This window comes from Rhinolophus hipposideros (assembly GCF_964194185.1).
Source record: "Rhinolophus hipposideros genome assembly, chromosome: 8".
Lineage (NCBI taxonomy): Eukaryota > Metazoa > Chordata > Mammalia > Chiroptera > Rhinolophidae > Rhinolophus > Rhinolophus hipposideros.
In genome coordinates this window covers 58,166,290-58,188,956 of record NC_138054.1, presented here as the reverse complement: position 1 = coordinate 58,188,956, position 22,667 = coordinate 58,166,290, and the positions used below count along the sequence as shown (strand labels likewise).

The window sequence follows — 22,667 nt, the reverse complement described above, 5'->3', positions numbered from 1 at the left end:
TTCTTTTTTTTTTTTTTAATTGGGGTGACAATTGTTAGTAAATTTACATAGATTTCAGGTGTACAATTCTGCACCACATCGTCTACAAATCCCATTGCGTGTTCACCACCCAGAGTCAGCTCTCCCTCCATCACCATATATTTGATCCCCTTTACCCTCATCACCCACCCCCCGCAAGGTATCTTTTTTGAGCAACCATCAGCAGTCTCAAAAAGAGAGAAGAAAAGATTAGTTATAAACATCTCTGTTCTTAGGTTATTTTTAAATTTAGACTTTAAAAAATAGAATGTAGAAAATGATTTTGAGTTACTTTTTTCTATTCATTCATTCAATAAATATTTTATCAAGTGCCTCTATGCACTAGGTACTCTGCTGGACATGGTGATTTGATGGTGAAACCAAACAGATATGATCTTGCCCTCACGGAGCTTGTAATTTAGTGAGGGAATCAATCAAATATATTCCATATGTGTGTACATGAGCAGGCAGTTTAAATATATATTTATATCATATGCATGCATATTTATATGTTAAATATACACACACGTATATGTATATATATGCTTTAAACTGTAGGAGTATAGTACCAAGAATCTAGAAGATACACAGTATGAGATGTTTAACAGAGACTCGACTTAGTTTAAGCCTTCTCTGAGGAATCGACATGAGTGGAGAGCTTAAGGGTGAGTAGCTTGGTAGAGAACATTCAGGCAGAAAGATAATATATGCATATTGTGTGTGGTAGGAAGAAGCATGATACATCCAAGGAACTGAAGGAAGGTCACGGTGGCTAGAGCTCAACAGTAGAAAGTCACGGATGATGAGATGAGGTTAGAGAAGTAGGTGACAAGGACAGTCTTGGCAAGGTCACATAAGCCAGGTGCAGGGCAAAAAGAATATGAGGAACTTACTTAACTTGTTTTAGAACAAGCTAGATTTCTAGCATAGGGCTTGTTGATAAAGGAAGCACAGAAATGTAAATTACTATTTTTAATGTTACTTGACTGCTTAACAGATGAGTCAGACAGTAAAGAATTGTAAAAATTAAAGGAGAGGAAATCCCTGTGTGCTGAGAGTTGAGGAAGGATTTCCCAGAAGAGGTGAGCTTGACCTGCGTCCTAAAGGACGAAAGGAATGTGTCCCTGGTACATTAAGTTAAATAACCTCAAGGTAAAGATCCTATATACTTGTGATCCCAGAGCAGTATGATTTTTGCTGATTCTTCTTATAATCAATTGACCCTAGAGTGAATTAGCCTAAGTTTTAAAATTGAGGTTAGCAGGACATCTGTATTCCACAGTGTCTCTGTGAAACCAGTTTGATTTCACAAATGCAACTATTATTATTTTGAAATCTTGGCTCTAGGAAACACCTAGTTTATTTGCTATCATTATCTAATTTCCATCTCTATAAATGTTGAAACTGATTCACAACTTTGACTACAATTAAAAGTCACCTTCAGTGTAATTATGTGAGATGATGGATGTGTTAACTAACTTTACCATTGGAATGATTTGTAGCATATACATGTATCAAATCATCATGTTGTGCACTTTAAACTTACACAATGTTATAATGTCAATTATTCTTGATAAAGCTGGAAAACATTTTTAATAAAAAAAAAAAATCACCTGGGGAGCTTGAACAATTAAATCAGAATCCCAGGGAGATGGGACCCAGGCTTCAGTATTTTTTTAAAGCTCCTTAGGCAGCCAAAGTTGAGAATCATTGTTTTAAAATAATTTTTTTAAAAAAATAGAGATCATCAGAGCTTTGCCCTTTATTCAGCTATATGCAAAAACTGATGTTCCTTTTAAATTATTTGTTGACTACTGATTTTAAAGCTGAAAAATAATAGGTCATGTCAAGGGAGGAGAGCACAGATTTTCCCGTCTCCCCTTTTAGAATTGTCTAATTTAGGAAGTTGATTACAAACTTGTCTGAAATGACTATCTTTGTATTGTAATACTTTAAGATAGTTTGGATTGGCTTTATGGCTTTACACTCCTCGGTTTATCAGGTCATACTAAAGGATGCAAGAAGTAGACAATGTGAGTCCCCACTGTTCTTTATAAGGCATTACTTGTTTGGTACTCTGAGTGGGTGGTTCTAAGAACAAACAATTTGTTTTTTTGCATTTTCATATATATCACTTATTTTGATCTCTTGACTCTCTAAGGGAGGTATTATTGTCCTCAGCGAGAGGGGATGGCTTTCTTAAGAGTCACAACCAGATGATATTAGAGCCTGCCCCGTGCCCTTGGATTGTTTGATTCCAAAGTATATGTCCTTCCCACTACATCTCTTTGCCTAAACCCAATCACTGGCAATGTACTAAACCCAATGCTAGTTCTCAGTCTCCACCTTGTTTGATCTAAAGTGGCATTTGACATGTTGATCTTCTCCTCCTTCTTGAAATACTTTTTTCACTTAACTTCTAGGATTTCACACCTGTTTTCTCCCTACTTTCTGACTTCTTAGTCTCAGTTTCCTTTACTGGTTCCTCCTCATCTCCCAGGCCTCTAAATATTGGAGTATTCCATGTCTCTGTCCTTATATGCTGATGACTCCCAAATTTGTATCTCCAGCCTAGACTTCTCCCTTGAACTAAGATTCCTATGTCAAACTGCAGTAATCAACATCCAGTGAAGGTACATATAAATTTCTTAAGCAGAGGAGTTCATCCATTCCAAGAAAACATTTACTAAGTACTTTTTAAAAAAGATTTTATTGGGGAAGGGGAACAGCACTTTATTGGGGAACAGTGTGTACTTCCAGGACTTTTTCCAAGTCAAGTTGTCCTTTCGACCTTAGTTGTAGAGGGCACAGCTCAGCTCCAGGTCTCGTTGCCGTTGTTAGTTGCCGTTATTAGTTGCAGGGGGCGGGAGTCGAGGAATTGAACCGGCAACCTTGTGGTTGAGAGCCCACTGGCCCATGTGGGAATCGAACTGGTAGCCTTCGGAGTTAGGAGCACGGAGCTCCAACTGCCTGAGCCAAGGGGCCGATCCCTAGTAGGTACTTTTTAAAGATGTCTGAGTTAGTGCCCCTGCCCTAAAGGAATTCTAGTCTAATGGGGAGGAGACAGAGCAATTTAAAAATATCTTTAATCCGGTGTGAGAGATCCTATAATGAAGTTATATACAGAGTGCTGTAAGAAAATTTTTCTTCAGAATATAAATTTTAGTTTTAATCCATATGTTAAATATTAACAAGGCTTACTTTAGTGGTTATGGACAGTTTCTCTGTTTTAAATTTGTTGCAGAATCTTGTGCATAAAGACTTGTTTTTTGATCTAGTATATGAAATTGATTGAATTGAAGATGCTCATATAGTTTGAGGAGCCAGATTGCTTGATTTGAGGGTTTATCACTGGCTAGAGAAATGTTGATGAATAAAACATACAGACAATGAAATTGGTGTAGAGCATTTAACATTCCAGTAACAAAAGTTCTTTAATTTTATATTCAAAGGTAACGTGAAGCTGCATTTCATAAAAGATATTATAAAGCTGTTGGAATCAACCAAATGTGGTAAATGAAGTTTGACTGAGATCACTGTTAGAAAATTTGCCTCTTACAATCTTTTTTCTTTCACGTAATATTTTAGAGTCTTTCCACATCTAAGAGAATCTAAAAAAAAGTTCAGGGTGATTCAAAAAAACTGAATACTTGGAAAATTTTTATTATTCGGTAACTGCTTATATATGTGAATACATAGTCAAGACCAATGTGTATATATGTGTAATATACATAAATAGTTTAAAAAGCATTTTGTAAAGAAACTAACATTGTTATATGTACGATCTTACAAATGCTGGATATGTGCCCTTGTGTCACTGAGCATACATCTGTAGTATAGTGTGATTCATGTTAGACCTTGGTAGCATGTCATATCAGTGGTCGAAATGTCAGCCGTGATGCAGCCCTTCGTTTCCTCAAAGCTGCACATTCCCACCTGAATCCTGCATGTTCGTATAAAACCTAGTTGCTGAGTAATATTTTTTTCTGAGTAATATTTTTGTAAGTATTTATTTTTGTGTCACCCAGTATAATGCTACTGCCAAAAATTTCCTCCAACTTAATGAGAGGATTATATCTCTCTGAATGACATTTGTTACATGTTTTTAACTTTATAAAATAAGACAGATACAAAGACCATAAAACGAATACATAGCTTACTGAGTAAAAATAAGGTGAACACATTTGAGACCATCACTCAGGTTAATAAATAGAACTTTGTCAGCTACCCTGAAGCTCTTCCCTATGCCCCATACTGATCACAACTCCCTCCTTCCCCACAAAAGTAACCTCAATTCTGACTTTAATAATAATCACGCCCTTGCTTTTCTATATAGTTTTATGAGCCAACTTTATCTCTAGGCATTTAGTTAATCTTGCCCATTTTTCAAATTATGTCTTTGGATTATCTTTTAATTTATAGGTTTTCTCTTCATCCCTTTCTTTTCCTTATGATTTGTCTGTCAAAGACTATTAAAGAATCCAGCCTTTTTGACTTGCAGTTTCCCTGAATCTGGATTTTCTTGATTGTATAGTCTTGATGCGTACTTCTCAGTCTTTGAATTTTCTGCAGATTGGTAGCTGGATTTGAAGGCTTAATCAGATTCTTATTTGATACCTTGGGCAGAACCTTTAGGTGTCGTGCTTTTTCATTAAGGGAGTACATGTTTGCTTGTTTTCTTTCTGTGATATTAGCAGTTGTTGACATTTAATAACTACGTCCATTAATTCATTGGGGACAATGGTGCTGTTCTAATAATTTCTTTTTCACTTATTACTTGGGTTACTTTTATAAATAACCACTTTTTGTTATATATATTTAGTTTCCCAATGGTACTTGAACCACAGTTTAAGTTAAGTTTATTAACCTATAGAAATGGGAAATTCCTAGATGGACTTAATTTTGAACAGAACCTCTTGATGCTGAATGGGAGCTTGATAAATCTGGGGAAATTAATTAATACATTTATTTTGATGAATACAGAGTGTTTATTGTGAGGCACCCATAATGCTAGCTGTTGGGATACAGTGGTGAATGGGTCAGTCTAGTGTGGGGATTATAATAATGGCTATTCAGGAGCTGTTTAAAGGGGAACTGATTTAGATTGTGGGTCAGAGAAGGCCCCTCTAAATAAGTGTCATTTAACTTGAATTGGAAAGGATGAGTAGAAATTAGGCAAAGAAAGAGAAGAAGATTTCAGCCAGAGAGGATATTACGTATAATATCCTTTTGCTGGGAAAGAGGTTGGCCTATTGAAAGATCTTTAAAAAAAGGCCAATGTGGCTATAACATTGTGAGTTAGGGGGAAAGGGATACTTTAAGAGGGATAAGAGCCTAATCACAAGGTAAGAACTTATGAGAAGTGTTAAATAACTTTTTACTTATTTTAGACACAGTGTAGAAAATTTTACCCATAGGCTTATGGTAGGGTCTGAGCCTATCTAAAATATATCTCTTGAGCGCATGTATACTTCCATAGGATGACTATTCTGGATGGATTGGAAAGTAATAACTCACATTTGTTTTAAGCCTTACATAGCTAACCTGGATACCATCTATACATATGATGTTTGCATATAGAAAGTTAGAGGGTTGAAAATAATCCTAAAAGCTAATTTTCTGGCTATGTTCAAAGGTGTCTGGAGAAGCCAATGAAACTCAGATTGCAGAAGCATTGAAGCGGTACAGTGAACGGGCATTCTTTGTCCGGGAAGCTCTATTTCACCTTTTTAGCCTGACTCATGTGATGGAAAAAACAAAGCCAGAAATTTTAAAGGTAAGAATAAGAAACTGGGTCTAAAAATTTTGAAATTGTCTGCCTGGATAGATGATGGTTTTGTGAAGAATGTTGGGAACATTTTTCATGTAGACTTTGTAGTGGTTTTTTTTTTTGTACTAGGATTGATGATGTGTGATTTCAGTTATTAGCTGTAAATGAGAAAGAGAGAAAATAGTTGTTTAATGTTATCGAAGTTTTATAGTAGTCTCAGTAAGCAATATAAATGTCTTCCAGGTCATATTTAACTACCCAAATCAGTGGCTAGTGGGATTTTTTTTTTTTTTACCAGTTGTAGTATAAAATGGAAGTATATGACTGGAAGAAGGACACTGCAGTGTTTGTTAGCTCTATATTGCTTCCATATAGGCTTTTTTTAGAAATACATTAGTGGAATTCCATAAGGCACCTTTCCATGCCATTTATGAACCTCCTGTGTTTTCATAACTAATGCATGTTATTCCCCAATTAAGATTTTTTTAACCAAGACAGCTTTTGAAGGACAAGAAAGGAAGATTCATAATTTTGTTGATTGCTTGGGGTAGTGTTTATCAAAATGTGGTCCTTTGTCTACCAGAAGTCTGGAATGTTGCTTATTTTAAAGAGCATATTTGTGAACCCTTCCCCAAGAAATTTCAATTCAATAGGCCTAGATGAGATAAAGGAATCTGCATTTTAATAATTCCACAAGATAATTCTTATGCACATTCAATTTTGAAACCAGTGACTATAGGACTGTGTTATATTTGATACCTCACTTAGTGGGCACAACATACTCAAGAGATAAGTTTTATTTTCTAATTCACAGATTGTGTAATTGAGGATCTGTAAGGTTAAGTAAAAATAAGTTAGTGGCAGAGCCAGAAGTGACTTAATCTATGGGTACTTAAATTTTGAGAATGGAGTGCTTGACTAGGAACCAGTAACGTTTCAGTGCTAGGATGGTTTCCCCAACACCTGCCACTCCCTCCATACATACCAGAGGATATTGACACTTGGTGTATGCATTGTCTTTTTTGGTTTTGGTTGCTGTGAACCTGAACAACAAAGGACTAGACCTTTAGTCCCGAACGGAAATATTTATCATTCATTTATTCAGAGAATGATGCAGAGAGAAATAAAAGAATATAGGCAGTTATTTTAAGGAGTTTTGCTACAAAGGGGAGCAAAGAAAAAAGGTGGTAGTTAGTTGAAGAAGTATGTTTGTTTTTAAGATGGGAAACAAAATAGCTGTTTATATGCTGATATGAATGATCTGGCACAAAATTTTGAAAGTGATGTACGAGTGAGGGGAGAACATATGAAGCAGTATCCTTGAGTAGACAAGAAAGGATCTAGCACGTAAATTGAAGGATTACCTTTAGACAAGAGCCCCCCCCAAATCATTTATGGTAGCAGGCAGGAAGGCGGCACATGCATGTGTATGTGCTAGTAAGGGGGTACATGCGGCAGTGAGAATCTGATTTCTTTTCTGATTGCTTTGGTTTTCTCAGTGTAGTTGAAAGCAAGGTCTTCAGCTGATAATGAGGAATGGGAGGTTTTATTGAGAGTTTGAGGAGAGAGGAAAAGGTGAAAAATAGTTAGCTAAACCAGAGGGAAATGAATGGATTTTATTGTACTGTAGCTTTTGCAGTGTTCTCAAGGAACTGCATGTTGGGATTCAGATGTGAAATTTGCCACTGGTTTATTCAAGTCAGTAAGAATTTATTTAGTGCTTAGCAGGCACTGTACTAGGTCTTGGAAATACAAAGCTAAGTTACCTGAATAGAAAAGATTCATTAGCCTTACAGAAAAATCTCTGGACATGAACAACTTGATACCTACCTCGACAAATGGGCAGGAACTAAGTATTGGTGAGTAACTTTTATGTCCTGGGCTCTTTGCACATGAGGATAAAAAAGATACTTACGACATGTTAGAAATTATTATAGATCAACAAAATCATGTTGCTATGTGAAGAGGGCTTCTATTTAAAAGGTAGGTTAAGAGAACTAATTTTTTTTTCTAGCTTGTGGTTACTGGAATGAGAAACCACCCTATGAATTTGCCAGTGCAACTTGCTGCAAGCGCCTGTGTATTTAACTTAACCAAGCAAGATCTTGCTGCAGGAATGCCTGTCCGACTTCTGGCTGATGTGACCCATTTGCTGCTCAAAGCCATGGAACATTTTCCTAATCACCAACAGGTAAGCATATGGGCATCTCCATTCAGATATCCTCTTAGTGTCTCCTACTCATCTCCTACTTCCATATGGTTCAATTTAGCAGACCAAGGCTGGACATTCAAATGCCTTTGGAGGCTGTAAAGTAATAAATTTGTGGTATAACTAAGTGTCAGACAACAGAGAAGTAGAAAACTAAAGTGTTCATTCCCTGCCTAACAAGTGTTAAATCCAAATGTTGAGGGAAATAGTGCAAGCTATATAAAACTCATTTCCAACCTTGATCTTGAGTTTGTGGTAATTTCAGCAAACCAGCATAGAGTGTCTGTTCTGGTCCAGGCCCTATCAAGTCCTGGGATAGAGAAATGAATAAGACATGGATTTTCTATTTCTAGCAGTATGATAGACTACATATCCTGTAGAATATGTAGACTGTCCTATCCTGCAGAAGGAAACTAAAAATACTGCTTGAATAATATTTTTAACTCTTAAAATTTAGCAGTGAGTTGGCAAGTTAATAAATACTCAGAGGTCCAAAACCAAGTATAAATGGCAACCCAGGCTGGTGAGTGGATCACTAATGCCAGCTTCTTTCATTGAGGGCAATTGCCAAACTCGATGAACTTTAGGCTTTGTTTTTCATGGTCTCTGGAAGCCAGGTGGACAAAAAACAAAGCAAAACCCACCCAAAGTCCACCAGAACAGGAGGCTAGCCGCAGTTATTCTATTTATTGTCCTATTTTTCTTTCATCTAATGGAAAAAAAACAAAAACAATATGTGCAGGTAAAAATATGGATCCAGTAGAAGTCAGTCTTTTCAACAGTAGGTGGGCAGAATAAAGGTTGTGAGAAAGAAGTGGTGTTTTATCACTCTTCTTTCTTTTTTTGTAGAGGCTACCCCTGATTAAAAAAATAACATAGCAATATTTTATTCAGGATTTTTTTTTTCTCCCTTTGGTTCTTTAGTTACAGAAGAATTGCCTCCTTTCACTTTGCAGTGACCGGATCCTTCAAGATGTTCCATTTAACAGGCAAGTAATAGTCCTAGAACTTAAAATGGGGCAAAAGAAAATTTTAGAAATCTGTTGTGGGTCATTTCTTATCAGTTAAGATAACCCTAGTGTACGATTAATCAAGTGAGTGGGATTCTATGTTGCCTTAGGGAATGCTAAATCTACTTTGTCTGATTAGTGCTTTGACATTCATGATAGCAGATTGACCCTTTTCGTAGCCCTTTGCTTAAGAATTTATATTGATTATAGTTTTTAGAATATCCACACAATATTGTGGGCATAGAAATTGAGGCATGTAGAGATTCAATGTCTTGCCCATGGTTTTGTGACTAGTAACTGCCAGACTAGAAAGACTTAAGTCTTCTACTTCTAGGTCCAGTGTTCTTTTCTCTGTATCATACTACTTATTGTTATTGTTATTTGATATTGAATTATAGAAGAAATTTTTTAAAGAAAGCCATACAGCTAGATTCCAATAAGTATAAAGGATTCTTTTGTTTTCTAAGATGTGATTCGGGAGCTAAAAAGTGATTTTTTTTTTCACTTTACTATTTTAAAATATAATTTTTTAATGATGGTATTTTAAAAATGAAACTTTATTATTTAATGAAAAGTACATTTCTCAAGCAGTAGTTTTACTGTGATTTACTTTTATTTGGGTAACTACACTGTTTGACATGGCTGACAAATTACTTAGGTGTTCCATTTATTAGTATTAGAAATAGTTTGAATAAAAATATAACTATATACAGATATCATGTAGATGACTAATTTTGTTTTATAGTTGTTGAGCAGCTATACTGATCACATGAAGTCATAGTTAGAAAAGGCATAGTGACGCTCTTAAAGAAAATTTGTAAACTAGCCCAGGAGGTGGTAAACTTTTTCTTAAAGAGCTAGATAACAAATATTTTAGGCTTGTGAGCCATAGGCTTGTGCTGCAACGACTTAATTCTGCCATTGTCCCTATAGAGCAGCCCTACCAATCTAGAAACAAATAGGGGTAACTGTGTTCCAATAAAACTTTAGAAAACAGGCAGCTGGGCCCACAGCTATAAAATCATGATAGGCAGACTATAATTTGCCTCCCTCTGATCTAGTCAATGCACTCTGCTAGAATTGAGCTTCTTTGTAGTCAGAGACTATAATTGGTTCATCTCTGTCTCTAGTACTTAAGTGGATATTTAACGGATGGATGGATGAATGAATGAGTATAATAGAAGACAGAATTTTTCATAGCTGAGGATGACAGAATGCATTGGGCCCCCGAACAAGGAGGGAAAGATTCCATCTGATTGGTGATTTAGTGATAGCAGATAATAAAGATAACAACCAACATGTATGAAACATTGGATATTGCCAGGCATTGTGCTGTTTTACATATGCTTATTTAGTCCTTACAGCAGTCCTGTGAAATCGTTACTCTTATAATCTTCATTTTATAGATTAGGAAACAGGCACAGAGAAGTGATAAAATAGTAAGGAGCAGAATTTAGACTTAAATCCAGACTGACTCAGACATTCTATTCTTTGCAATCACTCTATATTGCTTTGAAGATGAGAGCTAGTTGAGTTGATTGTTTTATGTTTTGGTAACTGCACAAATAAAGGCACAGAGAAAGTCAATAATAATAATACTAGTAAAATATAAAATATTATCAAAAGCTTGCTGTGTGCCAAGTTCTGTACTAAGTATTAAGCTTTACAAGTGATATAATTTAATCATTGCAATAGTCCTATGGACTAGATCTTATTATTTTACAGATAAGAATATTGAAGTTCAGAGAGATTAAGGAACTAGCCCAGGGTCCCCAAGTTAGTAAGTGGTGGAGGTGATATTTGAATCCATGCTTACTCCAAAGTTTATGATGTTCTTAATGACTTGATTGCATTGCTTCACATGATAAAATAATTTATTTTATCATTAACATTAGGTAGAACTAGAATTCAAACCCCCAAATCCAAAGAACATCAGAATCTGTGCTATATTATCTTATAATTGTGGTCATGTTTGGAGATTAATGAGCAGTCCACTTTGCAGTAAGGATAGAGCAGGCAGGAAAAAAATTTGAATGTATGGGCCTACTGCTAGAGTCCTAAAATACTGTGAGTATAGGAGTGACATCATACTTAAGTCGTCTGACAGATTTATTACCAATGTGTAGGTACAAATTGAAGGGAAAGCAATGGAGGCAGAGGCCCTTTAGGACTCTATTATAAAAGAATGCCAGTTTATCCGAAGAAAACAAAAGCACTGCTTTGAAAAGATATATGTACCCTTACATTCATTGCAGCATTAGTAGTAATAGCCAAGATATTGAAACAACCTAGATGAATGGATACAGAAGATGTGAGATACACACACAGATACTGGACTATTATTCAGCAATAAAAAAGAATGAAATCTTGCCATTTGTGACATCATGGATGGACCTAGAGGGTATTATGTTAAGTGAAATAAGTCAGAGAGAGAAAGACAAATACTGTCTGGTCTCACTCATATGTGAAATCTGAAAGAACAAAATAAGTGACAAAACAAACAGACCCATAGGTATAGAGAACAAGCTGATGGTTGCCAAAGGAGAGGGAGTGTAGGGTGGGGAAAAAAACATTTTTATAAATGTTGGTGGACTGATTCTATCAAGGCCTACTTCATTTTCCACCTCTGCAGCTGACCCATGGCTGGGGTTCCACTGGCTTACTTAATCCTGAAGGCTCAGCCCTGTGACATTCCCTATCATGAACCCTGACCCTGGTGAAGCATGAGGTAATTCAAGGAGTTCTAGACAGCTCTCCGGGATGCCTCAATATGAAACTCCCTGGCAAGTGGTATTATACACACACACGCACGCACGCACGCACGCACGCACGCACACACACAAAACACACACACGCAAATAATTAGTCACCATTAAAGGATGGTAGTAAACCACTTATTGTTTTGAAAACTGGCAAATAAAGGGAAAGAATCAAACATCCTATCTTTTCTATTATAACTATATTACTAGCCAGTCAAATATTATCTGTATTAGATTGTTTGTGTTTCAGCTAATAAATGAAGAAAGAATGATAGGATTAGAACAGTACCATTTTACAATTCCCGATTAACATACGGATATAAGTAATAAACACACCAGTGGCTGCTAAAACTACAAAAAGAGAGATAGCCGGACATTATGTGTCTTCTGACAAGAGAACATAACACAATCAATGAAGTAATTTTGCCTCCCAAAATTAAATATAAATCTGATTAAATATAAATCAAACTACCAATTTATAAGAAATACAGATGGTAGAACATGTTAAATAGAACCACAGGGCTGCAATCAGAAAAATTCAGACTGGGAATCTCTACAGATCAAAGAATCCAATTTCTTCAATAAACAAATGGCAAGCAGGTGGGGTGTGGAGGAGGGGGATGTAAAAGAAACCTGTAGATTAAAAGGCACTTAAGACATGTGAACTACTGCAGTGTGTGTGTGGTGGTGGTGTGTGTGTGTGGCGGGGGGATAATGCCAATAATGGACTTGATCAAAATGGCCTTAGGAATAGAAAGGAGGTAAAAGTAAATTTGAAGGAAGTTGCAGAGAATTCATTTACACCAATATAATCATCCAGCCAACATGTATTAAACACTGTTTGTGTATAGAGTACTGTATTGGGTCTTTGTCATAAAGGGCTTAATAGGATACAGTCCATTCCCTAAAGGAACTCATGTTCCTAATGGGGGATTCTAGTGAGTCTCCAGATAATCACAGGTCTCTGACCGAGTTATAAACAAGTGCTAGGAGCAGTGAGAAGACAGTGATAAACTTGTCAAGGAGAGCTTCTCACCGGAAGTGATATTTGAGCTGAGTCTTGAAAGATGAAATTGGTAAATAGTCATATATTCCTTGGTGCCATCCTTGATTTTTCTCCTTATCTCACACCCTAAATCCAGCTCTGTCTTCAAAATATATCCAAAATTTGGCCATTTGTGGTCACTTCCATTTCTATCACTTGGATTAGACTAAAAGTAAATTTCTCTTCTGGATTACTGTGGTCACCTCTGAAATACTCTCCTAGCTTCTGTTCTTGCCCTCCTGAAGTTTATTCGACACACAGCTGATAGAATAATCCTGTTAAAAAAGTAAGTCAGTTCATGTCATATCTCTGCTCAGAATCCTTCCGTGGCTTTCCATCTCATTCAGAGTAAAAGCTAATTCTTTACCAAGACTGTGATCTGTCTCCCCTGTTACCTCTGACCTCATTTTTTAGTACTGCTCTTTCCTTTGTTCTCTGCTCTGGCCTCGCTGGCCTCCATGCTATTTCTCAAAAGCTCCAGGCATACTCTCACTTCAGGGTCCATGTGTTTCCCATTCCCTCTACCTAGAATGCTTTTCCCCTAAATATCAACATGGCTCATTCTCTTACTACATCAAAAGTTTCAGTGAAGGCTACCCTAGCCGCCTTACATAAAATTTCAACATTTCATCTCTTGTCTCCCTGCTTTATTTTTTTCTCTATAGCATATGTCAGTACCTAATCATACCATAAATTTTACTTAATTACCTGATTTATTATGTTTTTTCCCCACCAGTGTGTAAGCCCTATGAAAGGAGAGATATTGTTTTGTTCACTACTCTACCACTAGCACCAAGAACAGTATCTGGCACAAAGCAGGGGCTCATAAATGTTTATAAATGAATGAATTCCCATTGTGCTAGGTACTGTGAGGAATCCAGAAAATGCTTAAATTATTACTGCAGTTTAGAAATCACTACCAAATAGAAATATAGAATAGAAATATATTATAATTCTAGAAGGTAAATGCCAAATAGTTTTGACTTGTTTTTTAGAAAGTGTTGTGAGAATTAATGAGGTACCATCTCCAGAACACTTAAGGGTAATGTAGTTGTTATTCTCTATCAATTAAGAGGAATTTTCACTTTCCCTCTTACCTGCTGAAATTATAGCGTCAGTTCCCAGCTGAGGCTCTGAAACTGTGCCTGGGCCTCCAGGATTAATTCATGAAAACCTTTGTGTGTTTTCAGGTTTGAAGCAGCCAAGCTTGTCATGCAATGGCTCTGCAACCATGAGGATCAAAACATGCAAAGGATGGCAGTTGCTATCATTTCCATCCTGGCTGCCAAGGTACCTGAACTCTTGTTTCCCATTACAGTTATTATTTTCCTCAAAATCTGTGTGCCACAAAGGTTAGTAAGCCTCTCTACCAGCCTGCTTATTCAAGCTGTATTCAATATTGCAGAATTCCAGATTGGTCAGAGATTTTAGTCTGATCTTTGGAGTCTGTTACAGTGAATGATGTTAAACCAAACACTAGTGAGTTCTTGAACATTTACTTTGTCTGCTTGCTTGCAGCTTTCTACAGAACAAACGGCGCAGCTTGGTGCTGAGCTCTTCATTGTCAGGGTAAGTTTGTTATCTCCTTGGTGCGGACCACCAGACTGTTTTCATTTTTATTGTTTTCAGGCAATGTTGTCTATCTTCTGATGTTTTATATTTTAAAAATTATTAAGCTTTGCGCAGTGGCACTATCATAGCCAATGAGGTTTATCCGAGGCATGAGTATTGCTAATTAAAAACTTTTCCTAAAAGTCATTTTTGTTACCCCTACGTGAGTGTATTCATTTCTTTCATAGACGCAGCTTTAGTCCTCAACAGAGATGGAAAGAGCCCTGATAGAAGTCAGATGATCTAGAATCTAACTTGTAAACTCACTTTGTGAATTTAGACAAATTACCTGAACTATTGGGACTTACATAAGCCTTAAGAAGACCCTGTCCAGTTCTAAAATTTGGTGATAATGTTAAATTTATGAAGAAAACATAGTTATAATATAATCTAATAAGTATTAATATAATAATAGAAACATGAATGAAAAAATTAATGTAAAGAGAAGGTTGTGGTGGTATAATGGAAAGAGTAGGAATTCTTAAGTTGACATTTAGGTGTATTCCTAATTCTGTTTCTAGTGGTGTGATTTGTAGCAAGTCACATAAATTTTCTTAAGGGTGATAAAAAATATATATAACTATTATGAAGATCAAATGAAAAGGAAAAAAGATTAATTGAAGGAATACATGCTAAGTGTCTAGCACAAAATATAGTGCATATTAGATAAGTAGAAAAGGATGCTGGGTTTATTTATTTTAAGTATTTTCAGGGATGACATTTTAGTTATAAATATGGCTTTTTATTGTCATATGGGTGTTTAAGTAATTTTGGCTGGAAATATTCAAAGATTTTAAGGAAGTAGTTCACTCATACGCTTTGGAGAAAAATTAAGCTCAGTTTAAAAGGAATTAGCAAGAATTAGTAGTAGTAGTAATGATGATAATAGCTAGTTTTTATTTTTGGCTCTTATTTATTACCTGCAATTTACAGATGAAGAAACAAAAAATTAAATCGGCAAACAAGGTTACACAGTTAGTCAGATGCAGAGATTATATTTAAACTCAGGTAGCCTGATTCTTGTGCCTAATTGCACCTAAATGTTACCTAACATTTATCTATGTTACCTAACATTTGCGCCTATGTTACCTAACATTTGCGCCTAAATGTTTGTGTTTCTTAAAAAGTTTTTTCTAGAATTGTTTGAAACTTTAATAAGTGTTCATTAATGTTTCCTTGTATCTGTTTTAACAGAGCTCCCTTTTACCTCCAAAAATATAATCTAAAAATGAAATAATGAATGTCTTATATAGGTCTTAAAACATTTATCTTTCAAACTTTAAATTTCTTGGGGATGGCTGGTTAGTTCAGTTGGTTAGAGCGTGGTGCTGGTAGCTCAAAGGTTGCCGGTTTGATCACCGCATGGGCCACTGTGAATTGCGCCCTCCTTAAAAAAAACAACTTTCAAACTTTAAATTTCTTAAGTTAAAGCTACGATAGAAATAATTTACAAATGGAATTTCAAAGCTATTATTTAAATCTAATACAGACTTTAATTCTCTTATTATTGTATTTTATTTGGCCTTTCTTTTTTCTTAGGAAAAGTTGGAGTTAGATAGAATTAGGTCTTCCAATTCTTTTCTCTTACTAAGCTGACTATGATCAAATTACGTAGTATTTCTCAAATTCAATTTCCTCTCCTAAAAAATGGGGATAGCAATACTACAATTTGAGATATAATTTGTTGATGATTAATAAATGTTTGCTTCATTCCTCCCTCTTCCTCTTCCACCTTTTTTTTTTTTTTTTTTTTTTTTTTTTTTCTTTTTTTTTTTTTTTTTTTCTCTTCCACCTTTTTTATCCCAGGATCTAAAATGAGTATATGTTTTGACTAATTGGGTAAGATAGTTGGTCCTAAGCTTTAATCATTTTGCTTTCATTTTATTTACAGGTGAGTAGATTATAGGTATGATCAAAATAATATAGAAGTATTTATGAAGGTCCTGTACTTTTTTCTTGTTGAAGGAAAAGTCTGATCCAAGAGGCTGTTTGCCGTACTTATAAAAACCTTTACAGGAAATGTTTTAAGCCATAAGACTAATCCTCATGAAATTGTGTTTTATACTAGTTGTAATAACAATTGAATAATGAGAAATTAATTCTATTTTCCTTTCAGCAACTTCTTCAAATAGTGAAGCAGAAAACCAATCAAAATTCAGTGGACACTACTTTGAAGTTTACCTTGAGTGCACTTTGGAACCTCACAGATGAATCTCCAACCACTTGCAGACACTTTATTGAAAACCAAGGGTTAGAACTCTTCATGAGGGTTCTAGAGGTTAGAATGGGAATTTAGCCTACAGTTTTGATGTTTATTGATTGATTGGCTTATGCATTTATTTATTATATTTAGTTCTTTAGGTAGTTATAGTTTTCTCTTTCTTTTTACAGTCTTTCCCAACTGAATCATCCATTCAACAGAAAGTCCTAGGACTTTTGGTAAGATATAAGCATTTCCTGCTAAATTAAAAACTATAATTATTTTCTGACTGAGGTAATATGTTGAAGTTGCTGCTCTGTTTATAAACACTTAATGCCATTGGAAAATATATACAATATTGTTAAGTGAAAAAAACAGGGTGCAAAACGATATGTAGATACTAAGATTTTCACCACATTAAAGGAAAAATATAAATTACATACTTTATATTTTTTGGTGTAGTAAAAAGATTCACAGTTAACATGTTTTATTTTTATAATCAGAAAAAAGATTTCATCAGAAAATGTCACTAACTGTCAAATATATGGTGATGGAAGGAGAACTGACTCTGGGTGGTGAACACAGTGTGATATATAGATGATGTTTTACAGAATTGTACACTTGAAATCTATGTAATTTTACTAACCATTGTCACCCCAATAAATTTTAATTTTTAAAAAATCTGAAAAAAAAAAGAAAATGTCACTAACCTACAAGTATTCTTAGATGCTGTATTTGGTAATTAATAATTACTACTCAAAAGACTGCTTAACAAATCAGATAATTCTATGAATATGTTGGTATAGGTTAGAGTGAGCCCTTGCAGTGATTAAAACACTCGATCTTTCATCTTATGGATCAAATGTTTTAATCACTGCAATAAGCAAAATGTCTGTGTGATAAAAGCCGTTTCAGAACAGACCTCCATTCTTGAGGATCTAGATCATAGGAGGCATGGGTTAGTGAGTTAGAAAAAAGTAGGGGCCGGCCCGGTGGCTCAGGCGGGTAGAGCTCCATGCTCCTAACTCCGAAGGCTGCCGGTCCGATTCCCACATGGCCCAGTGGGCTCTCAACCACAAGGTTGCCGGTTCAACTCCGAGTCCCGCAAGGGATGGTGGGCTCCGCCCCCTGCAAGTAAGATTGAACACAGCACCTTGAGCTGAGCTGCTGCTGAGCTCCCGATGGCTCAGTTGGTTGCTGGTTCAACTTGTGGGCTGTGCCCCCTGCAACTAGCAATGGCAACTGGACCTGGAGCTGAGCTGCGCCCTCCACAACTAAGACTGAAAGGACAACTTTAAGCTGAACAGCGCCCTCCACAACTAAGATTGAAAGGACAACAACTTGACTTGGAAAAAAGTCCTGGAAGTACACACTGTTCCCCAATAAAGTCCTGTTCCCCTTCCCCAGTAAAATCTTTAAAAAAATAAAAATGTAGAATTGTGTTAGTTTTCCAGATGCAAGACTCTGAGCTACTGAGCAATGAGAGAGGGATTTTTAGGAAAGCTAGGGGCTAGCCAATTACTTTTTAAGGTTTAAATAATTAGTATTTCTGTGCTTTTCTTTCCTTTGTAGATCTAGATTGCCATCGTTTCATTTTCCTTCTACCGAAAAGACATGCTTTAATATTTCTTGTAGTGTGGGTCTGCTGCTGCTGAATTCTTCAGTTTTTATATGTTTGCAAACATCTTTATTTAACCTTTGTTTTTTTGTTGTTTGTTTGTTTTTTGTGTGTGTGTTTTTTTTGTAATTCAGGAAATACCCATTCTTTTTATTTTTTTATTAAAACTATTTTTTTACATTCAATATTATATTAGTTTTAAGTGTACAGCATAGTGGTTAGACATTTATAGAATTTATGTGGTGATCCCCCAATTAGTCTAGTACCCACCTGGCACTATATACATAGTTATCACAATATTATTTACTATATTCCCGATGTTGTACTATACATGTCTGTGACTATTTTGTAATTACCAATTTGTATTTCTTTTCTTTTTTTAAAGATTTTATTGGGGAAGGGGAACAGGACTTTATTGGGGAACAGTGTGTACTTCCAGGACTTTTTCCAAGTCAAGTCGTTGTCCTTTCAATCTTAGTTGTGTGGAGGGTACCGTTCAGCTTCAAGTTGTTGTCTTTTCAATCATAGTTGTGGAGGGCACAGATCAGCTCTAGGTCCGGTTGCCATTGTTAGTTGCAGGGAGCGCCCCCACCATCCCTTGCGGGAGTCCAACCGGCAACCTTGTGGTTGAGAGGTCATGCTCCAACCAACTGAGCCATCTGGGAGCTCAGTGGCTGCTCAGCTCAAGGTGCTGTGTTCAATTTTAGTTGCAGAGGGCGCAGCCCACCATCCCTTGCGGGATTTGAACAGGCAGCCTTGTGGTTGAGAGCCCACTGGCCCATGTGGGATTTGAACCGGCAGCCTTCGGAGTTGGGAGCACAAAGCTCCAACCACCTGAGCCACTGGGCCAGTCCCCAATTTGTATTTCTTAATCCCTTCACCTTTTGCACCCAACTCCCTAACTCCTCTCCCCTCTGGAAACCATCAGTTTGTTCTCTGTGTCTATGAATCTGTTTCTATTTTGTTTGTTCGTTTACTTTGTTCTTTAGATGCCACATATAAGTGAGATCATATGGTATTGGTCTTTTTCAGTCTGACTTATTTCACTTAGCATAACACCCTCTAGGACCATCCATGTTGTCACAAAATGGTAAGATTTCATTCTTTTTCATGGCCAAGTAACCTTTGTTTTTGAAAAAAGTTTTGCCAGGTACAGAATTCTAGGTGACAGTACTTTAAAGATGTTTATTAGCTTTTTTCTGACTTGCATCTTTCCAATGAGAAATCCGATGTCATTGTTATCTTTATTCCTTTCTATGTACATGATTTTTTTCCTCTGGCTACTTTTAAGATTAGCAACTGTTTTGAATAATTTAATAATGATGTGGTCTTGATGTAACTAATTCATGTTTCATCAAGTTTGAAAAGTTTTTGGCTATTATTTCTTCAAAAAACATGTTTGCACCCTCCCCTGTCCCCAATGCACTGGAGTCTTTTGAAGACTACAGTTTCTCGTATATTAAGCTGCTTGAAATTGTCCCACAGCTCATTGGTGGTCTTTTAATTTTCTTTGTTCTTTTCTCTATGTATGTTTCAGTTTGGGTAGTTTCCATTGCTATGCCTCTCTCTAATTCAGTAGTCGTTTTCTTCTGCAATGTCTAATCTGCTGGTAATACCACCTAGGGTACTTTTCATCTTAGACATCGTCATTTTCTTTTCTGGAAGTTCAATTTGAGTCTTTTTTTAATATCCTCCATGTTTCTACTTAACTTTTGAACATACAAAATATATTTGTAATAACTGTTTTACTTTTTTTCCTCTGCTAATTTTAACATATGTGTCAATTCTGAGTCAGTTTCAAATGATTGATTATTCTTCTTATTTTGAGTTGAGTTTTCCTGCTACTTTGTATGCCTGGTAGTTTTTGATTGGTTGCCAGCCATTGTGAAGTTTAACTTTTAGGTGCTGGATTTTTTTTTTCCTGCACTTTGTTCTGGGATACAACTAACTTTTAAACAGTTTGATCATTTTGGAAGTTAGTTTCATGATTTATTAGGAAGTTCCAGAGCAGTTGGAGCTAATTATTCTATACGTAGTACTGAGACAAGACCTTCTTGAGTACTCTTTACCCATTCCCCATGAATTAAGAGTTTTTCCAGACTGAATGGTGAGAACAAGCGCTATTCCTGGCCCTCTGTGAGTGCTGGAACTTTTCTCTAATATTTTATGATGGTTCTTTTCTTACTCATATAAGTTTCTTCACAGTCATGCTCTGGTCAGTACTTTGCTGAACAGAGTGTTTCTTTCAGCAGCTTCTGGATTCAATTTATGTGCAGTTCTCTTCTCTCTGGTTTTCTGTCCTATGAATTGCCTTGGTCTCCTGGGACTCACAGATCCACCTCATCAGTGCCATGAATCCACTGGGTTCTGCTAAAGTTCTAATCCCTGTGCCACAGCCTGGAAACTCTCTCAAGGCAGTATCTCATCTTGTTTGTTTTCCAACTCTAAAGGTCACTGTTCTTTATTACCTAATGTCCAGTATCTTGAAAACTGTTGTTTCATGTTTGTGTCTTTTTATTTCATACAGGAGAATAAATCTGGCCCCTTTTACTCCATCTTCGCCACAGAAGCAGGAATCCTCTCAATCTTACATTAGATTTAATAATGAGAAATTTGTCTTTTATATTTACCTACATATTTTTTAAAATACATTTCTTTTAGTGTAGGTATGTTGGTGATGAATTTTTACTTAGGTTTTGTTTACATGAAAAAGTTTTTTTATTTTGCTTTCATTTTCAAGATACATTTTTGCTGGCTATTGAAATCTTAAGTGGGCTTTTTATTTCAATTTGGTTTTGGAATTTATAATTTTCATCAAATTTGGGAAAATTTTGGCTATTATTTGTTCAAGTATTTTTTTCTGTATCCTGTCTCATCTCTTTTTCTGAGTCTCCCATTACATGTATGTTAGATTGCTTGATGTTGTCTCATCGGTCATAGAAGTATTCTATAGGCTTTTTTCCCAGGTTGGTTTTTGTTTTGTTTTATTTTGTTTTTTTATTTCTGTTTTTTGGCTTGGATGTTTTTCAGTTCGCTGTTTGATTGTTGTTGTTTTTTTCCCCTCCTGCAGTATCTCACTGCTGTTAATCTCATCCAGTATATTTTTCATTTCATTTTTTTTGTGGAAGTTACATTTAGATCTTTTCATATTTTCATTTTCTTCTCCCCTCAGACTTTCTTTCCTTTCATCTTGAATCATATTTATAACATAGTAACTGTTTTAAGTTTTGTCTAATTATTCTATTATCTCTGTTATTTCTCGGTCCTTTTTTTTTTAATGAGTGATGGGGAGATTTTTTTTTTTTTTAAATTAGTTCCAGGTGTACAAAACAATGTAATAGTTAGACATTTATACCCCTCACAAAGTGATAACCTCCCTCCCTCTCTCTACTTTCTGGGTCCATTTTTATAGGTTGATTTTTCTCCTAGTTGTGGATCATATTTTCTTGACTCTTTGTATGCCTGGTAATTTTTGATTGGATGCCAGTCATTGTGAAATTTACATTGTTGTTGCTGGAATTTGTTGTTTTCCTTTAAAGAGTCTTGGACTTTGTTCTGGCATGCAGTTAATCTACTCACAGATCAAGTCATTCTTTTCAAAGCTTATTTATTTGCTTTGTTAGAATAGATTCAGATCAGCCTTCACTCTAGCACTCATATAATTTAGCCCCATTACTATTATCCAATGCTTTGTTTATTATGAGATCTCTTCACTCTGCCTGGTGGGAATGTGACCTATTCCTAACCCTGTGTGACTTGGGATTTGTACATATACAGCTTCTGGTGGTTCTTTTCCTAGCCTCATGGAGTTTCACATCGTAATAGTACTCAAGCCAAAAAATTGAGGTGATTCCTCTGCAGGTATTTTTCTCTCTTTCTTTCTGGAGCTTTTTCCTTTCCAGTACTCTGTTCTACAAATTTTGCTGCTTTGGCCGCCTTGAACTCTGATCTCTGTCTCCGCAACTCAGAAAAACTGCCAGATTCTCTTTCGGTTTCCCTCACATACATAGCAATCTGGAAACTGCCCCATTTGAATACCTTCTCTTATAGATCACATTCCTGTATAGTCTGTTGTCGACTGTCTAAAAACAGTTCTCTTATATATTTTGTCTGATTTTCTAGTAACATGCTTATAGCAGGAAAGAATAACCATAATTCTTTTGAAGTTATATTCTAAATATTTCCTTTTTTGTTGTTGGTTTTTTGTTTGTTTTAATAGTGAATTGTGTGTGTGCGTGTGTGTGTGTGTGTGTGTGTGTGTGTGTATGTTTGTATATATTTCTACTTTTTTCATCAGTTACTATCTTGTAGTTACATGTGGTTCTTGGGAGGGGTCTAATCCATTCTTATGTTTGATGATTCTCACTCATTGTGGATCGTTTTAATTGTGAATTGTAATTTAGCATTGTGATGGGCTATCTTCTGTG

At 35.8% G+C, this 22,667-nt stretch overlaps 1 protein-coding gene across 1 annotated transcript in view; it reads left to right on the top strand.

Annotated features, from left to right (window-relative positions):
* The window catches only part of ZYG11B (zyg-11 family member B, cell cycle regulator), a 77,565-nt gene that overhangs the window by 37,257 nt on the left and 17,641 nt on the right, over window positions 1–22,667 (top strand). Inside the window, exons 4-10 of the mRNA XM_081056116.1 lie at window positions 5,654–5,794; window positions 7,803–7,979; window positions 8,922–8,986; window positions 14,002–14,101; window positions 14,330–14,380; window positions 16,539–16,700; window positions 16,814–16,861. Of these exons, the coding sequence (XP_080912242.1) occupies window positions 5,654–5,794; window positions 7,803–7,979; window positions 8,922–8,986; window positions 14,002–14,101; window positions 14,330–14,380; window positions 16,539–16,700; window positions 16,814–16,861 (744 nt within the window). The remainder of the gene's footprint in view (window positions 1–5,653; window positions 5,795–7,802; window positions 7,980–8,921; window positions 8,987–14,001; window positions 14,102–14,329; window positions 14,381–16,538; window positions 16,701–16,813; window positions 16,862–22,667) is intronic.